Raw genomic sequence first — 12,636 nt, 5'->3', positions numbered from 1 at the left:
GTGATGTCCCTAAAGCAGGCCTCTTCACTGCATGAGGAACCTGGCTTCTAATACATGTCAAGTGACACTGAAGGGCTTCCGGGGCAGTGGAGATCATGGGAGAAAATATAGCTTCTTTAGTAAATGCTCTTCTGGAGACCCGAGTCACCAGACACATCTGTTACCCAGGGGCTACTATTCTGGGAAACCACAAAGCCACAGAAAATGACCTGAGGAGCCCAGCTGCAGGCATAGCAAGCAGGCCAATAACTACAGCCCCAGCCAGAGAGCCACCGTGGTGGAAACATGCTGTTCTGTCAGCTAAGGGGCCTTGGAGAAGTTTATGCAGTAAGGTACGGTAGAGCATGCTGGCCCAGCGGAGCCAGCTGGTTAGGAACCCCTCCGGAGTTCGGATCTGTTCAGTGGCCTCTGAGTCCTTCTGATCCCTGACTGGACACTAAAATAGATGGGAGGGGCTGGAGAGGGAGCTCAGCGCTTGAGAGCGTGTGCTGCTCCCACGGAAGTCCTGAGCTTGGGTCCCAGCTGAGTCTGGCTCCCAACCACCACTCCGGGATCTAACTCCCTTCTGGCTTCCGTGGGCATCTGCACTCACAAGTACACACAAAGTCAAAAGTGAAATTAATCTCTGAGAGAAAAATGACCAAACATGAAATAAGCTGTAGGAAAGACACGCAGAGCACGTGACCGTCTTCTCAGACAGGTCACACCTGCTGTGTTGCTGTTTTTCCCTTGAATCTCTTAACACGCAAACACTTCAGGTTCAGCTAACGGCCTCCTCCCTCCCTCCCCACCTTCCTTGAACGTGGTGACCATTTGTCTCTTGGCTTTCTGTCTCTTTTAGCTAAGTGGGCACTTAGAAACCACAGACGGTGTTCCCTCACTTCTTGGTAAACCTACATAAATATCACATGTACTTCTTATCCTCCCGGAGCTGAATCTTTTCTCAGCACAATCCCCTGGATGTTTATTTAGGTTGACTCGAATGGAGCCAATCAGCGTATGTTTCCTGCTAGGTAGGATCCCAACACACCACCAAACGTGACTCATCACTCGGGACAAGCACCAGCAGTCGCCTCTGTGCCGAGACTGCCAAGCAATGGCGCCAGGCGTCCTGGAGGGGAATGGGCGGCTATGGCAGGCTCCCTTCGCCTGCTTTAATGGCTGTAGGTTTCCAATGCAGCAGTTTCAGACTCCTGCCTCCATCGGGACGCCCTCTACCATGTGGCAGCAGATAGAACTGTCTTGGAGCAAATGTTACTTCTAAGGGGAGCTTTTCCAACCCTGTCATGGCCTTCCCCACAGCTGAGAGCCCTTTAGACCGCTGCTGGCTGTCTCCTGCCTGCTCTTAGTCACGTTTGTGGACGCTCGTCAAGTGTCCAAGACTAAGGCCATGGGGCAGTGGTGTCCAGTGCCCACCTTCTAGCTACTCTTCCCCACCCAAGAGGGAGGGTTGTTCTAGAGTCCTAGGTAGAGGCTAGTTAAATGCATGAAGGACGGGCGAGGAAATTATCAAGTGGGGCGGGCCTGCAGGAGCTGCTAGAAGCAGGAAATGGTAAACTGTTCCCCAAGTGCCACAAGACAGAGTCCAGGGCAGCTATGGGAGGTCGGCTGGAACCCCAGTAGGATGGAAGGCACACCGATGAAGATGGGGGGCCCTAGACTTAGCACACACCCCAGGAAACCCCATCTACTCCCTGACCGCCTTCACTGGGCACAGTGTCAGCATCCAATGCTGATCCCATAGAAGTGGGACTACCTTAGTTCTACCTGATCTCAATAGTGTTTCCCCACCCCGCACAGTGCCTCATCCCTACAGGCATGGGACAACGTCTGTGGGCATTTTGGTGGTCACAACTTGGGGGAGGGGCTGCTAGTGATATTTAGTGAGCTGAAGGCAGGAATGAATGCTCCATCTCCTAAGGGATGATTCCCATTTGCAGCATGGCCGGGGACTCCTGGCTTGATCTTCTTCTGCACAAACTACCTCCCCCCCACCCCATGGTTGTGTCTACCTGAAGTCACCGTGCACCACCGTGGTCCTCTGTTGCTGGGGAAGGTGCAGTGGCAGCCACTGGATAAGCCGCTCCATGGCCGGGATGCTGCTGGTTTCCGCTGCTCGGTACTGCTTGGTCCAGGTTTGCACCTGTCGAGAAATATAGTCCCCTGAGGGAAAGAGGGTTAGGACACAGGATGCTATTCCAACAGCCGTAGATGCTTGGCAAGTTCGCCAGAACTGTGAAGACATCAGCAGCTCTGTGCCAGTGCTATGTGTCTGAACACGGTTTAGGGACAGGGACAATTCCCACGAGATGTTCCTGACAATGTGGCAGCCACCAGCTATTTTGCCTCAGCTGGCTCAGCATGGTCTAGGCATTCATTATTCCTCCACACTGAGCTTTAAGCCAGACGCTAATCCTCTCTGAAGGTCTGTGAGCTTTCTCACGAACAGCCTAGGGGCTCCTCTTGGTTCAGTGTAACAGCGTCAGGCTAAGAGCATGGGGTCCGACTACTCAGGTGGGATCCAGCTCTACCACATTCCATCTCTGTGGTGACAAGCAAGTGCCTAACTCCTCTGGGCCTTCCTTTTCTCCTCTTGAAAGGCTCCTCTCAGAGACGAAGGGAGGATAAAATCCATGAAATTGAGCTTGGCATGGTGGTGCACTCTTTTAACCCCGGTACTTGAGAGGCAGAGGCAGGCAGATTTCCGAGTTCAAAGCCAGCTTGGTTTATAGAGTGAGTTCTGGGACAGCCAAGGCTACATAGAAAAATTTTGCCTTAAAAATCCAAAATAAATAAATAGTATTAAAATTGAGGTGCATAAAGTTGGGTGGGAAGATCATTTGAGGAGAGTTCAAGGCCAGCTTAGCAATATAGTGACACCCCCTGACATAGCAAAAAGTTTTCCTTTTCTTATTTTCAAAGAGGCCAAGTGTAGCCAGCAGTGGGCACGCTTTTAATCCCAGCACTCAGGAGGCAGAGGCAGTCTCATCTCTGTCAGTTCAAGGCCAGCCTTGACTACAAAGTGAGTTCTAAGAAAGCTGGGACTACACAGAGAAACCTTGTCTGGGTGGGGATGGGGGGAAGGCCAAGTGTGGTGGCATACCTGTGACCCCAGCACTTGTGAAGTAGAAGCAGGGGGATCAGGAGTTCAAAGCCATCCTTAGCTAAGTTTGTTTGTTTGTTTTCTTTTTTTCGGAGCTGGGGACCGAAACCAGGGCCTTGTGCTTGCTAGGCAAGTGCTTTACCGCTGAGCTAAATCCCCAACCCCTGTTTGTTTGTTTTTTAAGACAGGGTTTCTGGGCTGGAGAGATGGCTCAGCGGTTAGGAGCACTGACTGCTCTTCCAGAGGTCCTGAGTTCAAATCCCAGCAACCACATGGTGGCTCACAACCATCTGTAATGAGATCTGGTTCCCTCTCCTGGTGTGTCTGAAGACAGCTACAGTGTACTTATAAATAAATAAATCTTTAAAAAAAAACTTTAAAAAAAAAAAAAAAGACAGGGTTTCTTGGCTATCCTGGAACTCTGTAGATCAGGCTGGCCTCAAACTCAGAGAACTGTCTGCTTCTGCCTCCTGAGTGCTGGGATCAAAGTTGTAAACCACTGCCGCCCAGCTCTGGTAAAATTAAAATAAATAAAAATAAATAAATAAATAAATAAATAAATAAATAAATAAATATAACTTGTTTTAAGAAGGAAGAGAAGAAGGGTGAGGTGGAGGAGGGAGTGTATGCTAAATACTACGATCAGCACTGGAAAGAAAGGAAGGATTAAGCAGTTTACTGACAAAAAGCACCCAGGAGAACGAGGCCTCAATTAAGTCGGTGATGTCCTTATCATGAAATGAGGATGAAAGGATGAAATGAGCAGTGGGTGAGCAGAACCAGTTATGGCTAGCCCGGACTTAGACCGTGGGCAGGGTTGTGTGCCAGCGACCCTAAACCTCCCAGACCCCAACAGTAGAGCATTGCTTTGTGAGAGGAACTGTCAGTGAAGGACGGGCTGCCCTGCCCACCTTGCTTCCCGAAGCCGTCCAGGCCCGTGGCCTGCAGGTCCACACTGTGAATTCTGCACAGGACTTGGTTCATGGCAGTATATATGGCTTCCCGCCGGCTGGGCTCCAAGCCTGGCAGGGAGGGGTCTTTGTAGATGATGCCCGGGCAGTACTCCATCAAGTAGAAGGGGGTGCCGATGATGCTGGCAGGGACACAGGTGGGGGTGAGCACCACGGGGGCTGTCAGCCACGGGAGCCCTCAGTTTCCTCTCCTTTGTGCAAAGAACTGAGGTGCCCAACACCCCTCTACACGCCCGGCTATGGGTGCAGACAGACAGCATGATCTCACTTCTCATTGGCCCATGTGCAGAAACCCTTGAAGAGGTTTAAATGTGATTATAAAACCAAATCACTGAGGGGGGAGTAGGTCTGGAGTCTAGAACCAGCTTGAAGTCTCACTTCTGCCCTTGACTGGCTGCGCATGCCCAGGAGACTTACTAAGAAGCCTGTCTGAAGTTTTCCGCCTTTCATTTGGCTGCGCATGCCCAGGAGACTTACTAACCTGTCTGAAGGTTTCCGCCTTTCATTTGGCTCTTGTGTGGATTACAGGCCTGTGTCATGTGAGACGAGTGTGTGTGTGAGCAAAGGTGAAGGCACACATGTCACGCAGCACAGGTGTGGGGGTCAGAGGGCAGCCTCCGGGGTCGCTTCACCTTCCACCTTGTCTGCTGGCCCTCAGGCTCCGGGGATTCTCTTGTCTCTCCCTCCCATCTTGCCGGGATGACAGAAACTCTCACTACCCCTCCAGCTTCTCTGTGGCATTTGAACTCAGGTCTCCATGCTTGTGCGGCAAGCGCTTTTAGGCACTGAGCCGCCTCTCCAGCCCCTGGTGTCTTTTTCCCTTTCGTTTTATTTCCTGTGTGTGGCTGTTTTGCCTGTGCTGTGTCTGCGCCAGTGGAAGGCAGACAGGGCGTGGAATAACCTGGAGCTGGAGTGGTAGGTGGTTCCCATTGCTTCCTTTCAAATGTAAAACTTAGGGGCTGGAGAGATGGCTCAGCGGTTAAGAGCACCCGACTGCTCTTCCAGAGGTTATGAGTTCAATTCCCAGCAACCACATGGTGGCTCACAACCATTTGTAAAGAGTTCCAATGCCCTCTTCTGGTGTATCTGAAGACAGCTACAGTGTACTTATATATAATAAATAAATCTTTAAAAAAAAAATTCAAAGCCAGTTTGGCCACAGAGTGAGTTCCAGGACATCCATAGCTACACAGAGAAGACCTGTCCCCCCAACCCCCTCCCGAATAAAGAAAAAGAAAATGACAAAAATACCAGGCATGGTGGCATATCACAGAACTCAGGCAGGCAGACCTCTGTGAGTTTGAGGCCAGCCTGGTCTACAAAGCAAGTTCCAGGACAGCCAGGGCTGGTTACAGAGAAACCTGGTGTTGAAAAACAAGAAACAAAAAGAAAAGTGGGGGAGAAGTAGAGTGGTGGGAGTGGAGGTGGTCGTCTCTCTGTGGCACCTCCTGCCTCTCCTGCCCAGGTGCTGGGATTACAGATGTGCCAGCCGCATCCAGCTAAGTGGAGATGCATTTGGAGTGCTAAGAAAGCTATTCTGGGAGTGGACATGCTGGGAGTGACAGGGTCTCGGGGCTCCTGGGGAGGACGCTGCAGGTGATTCTCTCATCTCTCAGGAATGGGCTCTTGAGTTAACAAATGAGCTTCTTTCTCCTGCAGCCTGAGGACCCAAAGACAAAACACACAGATCTTTACCTTGAGTCACTGCAAAGGTCAAGAACAGTGGGGACAGGGACTCCTGCATCCCCAAGGGCTTTCATGATCCTGCAAGGACAAATAAAAACTCATTACCGATAAGATTTTCTTCAAATTGCTTTTCTGATTTAAAACATGGTACATTATCTATCCGGGTGGGAAATGGTCCCGTTGGTGAAGTGTCTGAGACACTGACACAGACCTGGGCTTAGATCCCCCGAATCCATGTAGAAAGCTAAGTCTGGGGCTGGAGAGATGGCTCAGCGGTTAAGAGCACTGACTGCTCTTCCAGAGGACCTGAGTTCAATTCCCAGCAACCACACGGTGGCTCACAACCATCTGTAATGAGATCCGATGCCCTCTTCTGGTGTGTCTGAAGACAGCTACAGTGCACTCACTCATATACATTAAATAAATAAATCTAAAAAAAAAAAAAAAAAAAAAAGAAAGAAAGAAAGAAAGCTAAGTCTGGTAGCGAGCCAGCCATGGGGTGCGATCAGAGTGAAGACAAGCAGATTGCTGAACTCCCTGATGGGGCACACCTGTAACCCCAGCACTCAGGAGGCCGAGGCAGGTAGACCTCTGAGTTCCAGGCCAGCCTGGTCTACAGAGTGAGTTCCAGGACAGCCAGGGCTACACAGAGAGACCCTGTCTCAGGAAACGGCAGATGGCTCTGCTGCTCCGCGTGCACTGTCTGTTCTTGCAGAGGACTCCGGTTTGGTTCCCAGCACCCACATGGCAGCTCAGGACCATCTGAAACTCCAGTTCCAAGGCCTCCAACACCTTCTCCTGGCCTTTGGAGCATTGTGTGCAGCTAGTCCATAGACAGATGTTCAGGCAAGACGCCCGTATACATAAAAAAGCCATAAAGGCGGAGAGTGGAGGCCTCCACATACACGCACACCAAGGACACACGTGCACGAACCACACACATACATACACATAACACATGCAGTAAACTTAAATTAAGAATATGTTGGAGGCGGGCTGCATGTCATCGGGAGGAGGCTCGCCTCGCATACCCAGGCTCAGGCCTCCGTCCCCAGTGTGGCAGACAGAAGGAAGGAAAGGAGAGAGGGAGAAGGCGTGTGCCTGTGACCCAGCGGTGCAGTGGAAGGAGGAGAAAGAGCCTTCCGCAGAGAGACTCCAGCCTGGCTTCTAAGGGCTTTGCCCCTTCTATTTAAGAGATCTGGAACTAGAGTTCTGTTATGTGCATTTAGACTGTCCGGATGGCATAGAGCTGGAATCCTAGCTATGAGGGAAGCTGAGGCCAAAAGATCACAGATTCGGGCCTTCCCCTGAGCAAGCTGGAGAGGCCAGGGTTGAGAGAGTACGTGGTAAGATCATTTACAATCATCTCTTTTATTACTGTGGGCATGTGTATGCACCGAGTGGAGCACAAGTGTTACTGCACACAGGAGGAGGTCAGAGGACAGCTCTGGGGGGAGGGGACCCTTCCCTCTTTGTGTGGGTTTCAGGGAATGAGCTTAGGTCACTAGGCTTACATAGCAAGTGCCTTCGCCCACTGAGCCATCCTGCCCCCAGGGGGGAAAAAAAAAACAAAACTCTTTTTAAAGGGGCTGGAAGTTAACCCAGTCAGTACCGTGGCTGCTTCACAATCCTCGGCACCCAGAGTTCAATTCCCAGCACCACATAAAAGGTCCAGCACAGTGGTGCGTGCTGGTAATCCCAGAGTCAGGAGGTGGAGACAGGTAGATTCCTGGGACTGGTCAGTCAGCCTAGCCTAGCCAGAGAGCCAGATCCCAGGGTGGGATCATGTCAAAAATCAAATGGGAATCGAGGACCCATATCCAATGTTGACCTCTAACCTCCACATGGACACACACAAACATGCGTACACTCATGCACACCCTGCATAAAAATATATTTTAAAATAATGATGTAAAAAGAGTGGGGGTGACTTCCAATCCCACTCCACTGGAGAGGCTCAGGCGAGAGAATCAGGAGCTCATGGTTAGACTCCCTGAGACTGTCTCAAAAAGGGGAGGGGTGGGGGAGGAAGAAAAACTTGGGGACCTGGGAGGCTGAGGCAGGAGGATCATTCTGAGTCTAGGAATTAGAGAGCAGCCTGGGTAACAACTGGCAACACAGTGAGACTTCTTCATCAAGCCAAAACCAGAACACAAGCAGGTAACATGTTCTCCTCTGACGGAAATTACAGCTTTAAAAACGTGGCAGGGGCAGGTGAATCTCTATGAGTTCAAGGCCAGCCTGGTCTACACAGCCAGTCAGTGGGGGCTAAACTGTCTCAGAAAACAAACCGTGTTTGGGAGAGGCTGAAGAGATGGCTCAGTAGTTAAGAGCACTGGTTGCTTTTACAGAGGACCGGAAGCTAACTTCCCAGCACCCACAAGGTGGTTCACGACTATCTTTAACTCCAGTACTAGGGGAGTCAATACCTTCTAACTTCCATGGACATGTGATAAATGTACACTCATATATGCAGGCAAAACCTTAACACACACAAAAAGAATGTATACTGCTCCCAACACCCGCACGACAGTTCACAACAGCCTGTAACTCCAGACCAAAGGGACCAAACAACCAAACACTCTTTTGCCCTCCATGGTCACCCACACTCATGTGCATGTCATACACACACACACACACACACACACACACACACACACACACACACAGAAGCGTACACACATACACACACATAATTAAATACAAAATATTAAATCTTATTTTTTTAAAGACAGGAGGGATTTCAGGGCAGTCCTACGGAAGCTGACTTGACAGTTTAGTATGGTGCTTGTGTGTTGGGGACACCAGCTAGACAACCACCCACTGGCCCCCCAGAAACTTACCTGAACTCCCTTTCTATGGCATGGGCAGAGGGAAGGAGGGTGCCTGGCGGTTTCTTCCTCAGAACCAGCTGACGGTCAGCCAGCCTGATGTAGTATGTTGGGTTTGACTGTCCGTGATCGAACTGAAGGAGCTTCATGGGGCCTGCAAGTTTGACAAGATAGAGCACTCAGAAGGGAGTCAGTTCCACTGTGATCTGGACACATGGCTAGCCTTCTTCCCAGGGTGGTGTGCCTCTGGCATACATGATGCCCTCCTGAAAGACCCTGAGCAAGAGACAGCAGCCTCCCCGGGTACAACTGAGTCCAGGCGTATATCCTCAGACCCACATGTGGTCACAGCCTCAAAGGTCACTTAACACAATGATCACCTCCTCTCTCTGTTTGGTTGTGCATCTCCTTGCCAGCCCTGTGAACACAAGTACATGGGTTCTGTTTATCAGTCCTAACAGTCATGGCAGCACATGCGGCCCCATGGAATGTCCTAAGGCTGAGGTCAAATATGCCTGTGTATATCCTCGCCCATGCTCCACCAAACCATGCCCGGCACTGGTGTGATGACGGACAGGAGCTAGGCAGGGTCAAAGCTAGACACAAGACAGATTTTCCCAGCCTCTAGGCTGCATTCTGTGGCTCCTGGGAGAGGCAGACCTCATTAACCCTTAGTTAAATAGTAAGATGGGCTCCACTTGGCCAGAGAGTGAGAAAGCATGGGAGCTGGCCATTGGCTGGCCTGGTCGAGAGGGACCCTCAGCTCTGTGGGTGCACTGCCAAGAAACCTACGGCTAGGAAATAGCTCACTGTGGGACTGTAAATGAAGGTCTTCTAGAGGACCAAACTCGGGGAGGGACTGTCACCAGGGAAGATTTCAGATGCTCCAAGCCAGCTGTTTCAGAGGGTAGAGTATAGAGAACAAAGGGGTCTTGGAAGAGGAGTCCTTTACCACTTTTTAAATCCTGAATTTTCTTTTTCTGGTGCTGGGAACAGAAGAACCAGGGCTTTGCCCATGTTAGGCAAGTGTTATATACTGAGCTGGATTCCCAGTCTCTAAAGCCATGTAACAGGGGCTGAAGAGATGGCTCAGTGGTTAAGAGCACTGACTGTTCTTCTAGAGGTCCTGAGTTCAAATCCCAGCAACCACATGGTGGCTCACAACCATCTGTAATAGGATCTGATGTCCTCTTTCTGGTGTGTCTGAAGACAGTTACAGTGTTCTCACATACATAACATAAATAAATAATAATAAAAAAGTGTTTACAAGCAAATAAAACTGATTTGTCTTGTAACACATAGATAGTCCCGATCTGTCTCAAAACATGCTACTGTCTCCAAAAGTCTGAACTGCTCACTGCACATGCTGTCTCTCCAAGATCCCTCCTCCTCAGTGGCTATTCTTAGCAAAGGCTGCCCTCCCCAAAACTCTAAGATAGAGCACTGAGGTGAGGGGAGACTGTGCTCTAATGGATCTGTGTCAGCATCCGTCCACACACTACATTAGGGCCAGGAATGGGCAGCCGCACTGCCGTCCTACCAGTGTAGCGGGTCCCCAGCAAGCCCTTCAGGTAGGTCTCCAAGGCGTCTTGTGGAATCTCCATGGTCTTCCTCACAGGTCGAGTGTTGGGAACGCCCCCGTGCAATGGGAAACCCAGAAGATCTTCCAGTTCCTTCACTGCCGTCTCAGGATTGTCAACCTGGTTTCAGAGAGAAAGAAGAAAAAAATCCCAGCTTGTGCCCATAAGCCTGGCCCTCTCCCCGCCTGTGCCCATGAGGGTCACACCTGAGATTAGTGGCTCTCAACTTTCTCAGGCTGCAGCCATTTAACTGCAGTTCCTCCTGTTGTGGTGACCCCCAACCATGAAACTGTATTTGTTGCCACTTAGAGTTGTAGTTTTACGACTGTTATAAACATAATATAATATCTGATATGCAGGATGCCTGCTATACCGAGGGGTTGTGACCCATGGTTGAGAGAACCGCTTGCTGCTTTAGAGGAACCAGCCCAGAAGGCTGAGGTCAGTTCTCCGACCATGGCCAGTGGAGCTTCCCTCAGCTCAGAGGAAGCACAACGAGTTTCCTCTTCCATCCTGAGCCTCGCCTTCACGGAACAGTACCACAGACAGGTTGTCAAGAGGCCAGGATAGTGACACAGCCTACATTCTGGGAAGACGCAGACGGACAATCCAGAGTTCAAGGCCAATCTGGGATACATAGTCTCTATCTATAACAAATGGACAAACAAAAGAAGCCTATGCCATATTTCACAGAGGGCAGATGGCTGAGCTGGCTCTGTGGCCTGGGAGTGTAGCAGTAAGAACAGAGATGAACAACCCTGCCTTGGGACCCCCACTTCCCGAAGCTGCCTTGCTTCAAGGACCTAACGTGATCCACGTGGCCTGTAGCTCCTGGCCCCCCAGCTAGAAAAGGACTGCCCAGGCCGACCGTGACTTTCTCTCAGCCCACTTTCCCCACACCACCTTCTGCCCACACTGCAGCTATGAGCGGCTCCTTTCAGATTTCATAGTTAGTCAAAAGCAGGGGGCTGTTCCCAGACAGTCACCAGGGAAAGCTATGGGCGCAGCCAAGAAAAGATAGCGTGGACACGCTTGTGTTAACTGGTAAGGCGGTTCGGGAGACAGTGAGGATTACCTTAATGGTGCGAATGCCCAGGCTGGCAGCCACTTTGACATTTGGTCCCAGATCATCAAGAAAAATGGCCTGTGAGGGCTGCAGGTTCAGTCGCTGCAGGCACAGCTGGAATATCCTGGGATCTGGCTTACAGACGCCTTCCACGCAGGACTCCACCACCTGGGGAGAGAGGGAAGGTCTAAGGGCACAGCTCCTGCAAGCCACCAGCACAGGGTTTGAAAGAAAGACAGGTGTGGGGTTACTTCCTATAATTGGAAGCGTTGTGTAAAATGATGTTACCTTCTTAAAGTGAGGGATTACAAATTTTTGGGATAAACCCTAAGGGCCCACACTCAGTGTCACCCCCAAGGAAAGGAGCCGGGCACATCACAAACGCCCATCATGCTGTGGAAATGGTGGGTAGGACTCAGGTAGTCGGGCTCTGTGGCAAGCACCTTCACTCAGGGAGCCATCTCACAAGCAGCAGTGAGGTATTATGGGATGGCACTGCACTGGAATTAGTGGCGAGAGCCAGAATCCACACAAGATGTGGGAGCTATAGGTGAGGGTTTGAGTGTGGAGTGTAAAGGGGTCTCTGCTTCACCAAGACTCGGCCATAGGCACAGCTATGGTTTTTTGTTTTGTTTTGTTTTAAGATTTATTTATTATATGAGTACACAGTCGCTGCCTTCAGACACAGCAGATGAGGGCATCGGATCTCATTACAGATGGCTGTGAGCCACCATGTGGTTGCTGGGATTTGAACTCAGGACCTCTGGAAGAACAGTCAGTGCTCTTAACCACTGAGCCATCCCTCCAGCCCCCACAGCTATGGTTTTTTTTTTTGTTTAATTTTTTTTTTTTTCGGAGCTGGGGACCGAACCCAGGGCCTTGTGCTTCCTAGGCAAGCGCTCTACCACTGAGCTAAATCCCCAACCCCACAGCTATGGTTTTTAAAAATGACTTATTTATATATTTTACGTATATGAGTGCTCTTAATTTTAGATTTATTTATTTATTTTATGCATATGAGTACACTCTTCAGACACACCAGAAGAGGGCATCAGAGCCCATTACAGATGGTTGTGAGCCACCGTGTGGTTGCTGGGAATTGAACTTAAGGCCTCTGGAAGAGCAACCAGTGCTCTTAACTGCTAAGTCATTTCTCCAGCCTGAGTGTTCTGTCTTAATGCACTCCAGAAGAGAGAATCAGATTCCATTACAGAGGGTTTGAGCCACCACGTATGTGGTTGTGGGGACTGAACTCAGGACCTCTGAAGAACAGCTAATGCTGTTCATCTCTCCAGCCCTGAACACGATGACGTTTTAAGGACCTGTTTTGCTGGATGTGGTAGTGTGTGCCTTCAATTCCAGCATTTGGGAGGCAAAAGCAGGTGGACCCTTGTGAGTT

General features: G+C 50.3%; 1 protein-coding gene across 8 annotated transcripts in view; it reads right to left on the bottom strand.

Annotated features, from left to right (window-relative positions):
• Positions 1 to 12,636, bottom strand: part of Acad10 (acyl-CoA dehydrogenase family, member 10) — a 42,479-nt gene that overhangs the window by 16,321 nt on the left and 13,522 nt on the right. For 5 of the 8 annotated variants that reach the window (XM_063271338.1, XM_039090164.2, XM_039090165.2 and 2 more), the window contains 6 exons: positions 11,247 to 11,405; positions 10,132 to 10,291; positions 8,604 to 8,745; positions 5,770 to 5,838; positions 4,015 to 4,196; positions 2,013 to 2,163 (listed from right to left, as the gene is read on the bottom strand). In XM_063271338.1, coding sequence (XP_063127408.1) covers positions 2,013 to 2,163; positions 4,015 to 4,196; positions 5,770 to 5,838; positions 8,604 to 8,745; positions 10,132 to 10,291; positions 11,247 to 11,405 — 863 coding nt within the window. Of the gene's footprint in view, positions 1 to 2,012; positions 2,164 to 4,014; positions 4,197 to 5,769; positions 5,839 to 8,603; positions 8,746 to 10,131; positions 10,292 to 11,246; positions 11,406 to 12,636 lie in introns of those variants that run through there. The other 3 variants (XM_063271340.1, XM_063271341.1, XM_063271342.1) reach the window with 3 other exon arrangements.

The sequence above is a fragment of the Rattus norvegicus genome, chromosome 12 (genome assembly GCF_036323735.1).
Source record: "Rattus norvegicus strain BN/NHsdMcwi chromosome 12, GRCr8, whole genome shotgun sequence".
NCBI classification, from domain to species: domain Eukaryota; kingdom Metazoa; phylum Chordata; class Mammalia; order Rodentia; family Muridae; genus Rattus; species Rattus norvegicus.
This window is presented reverse-complemented; position numbering and strand designations above follow the sequence as displayed.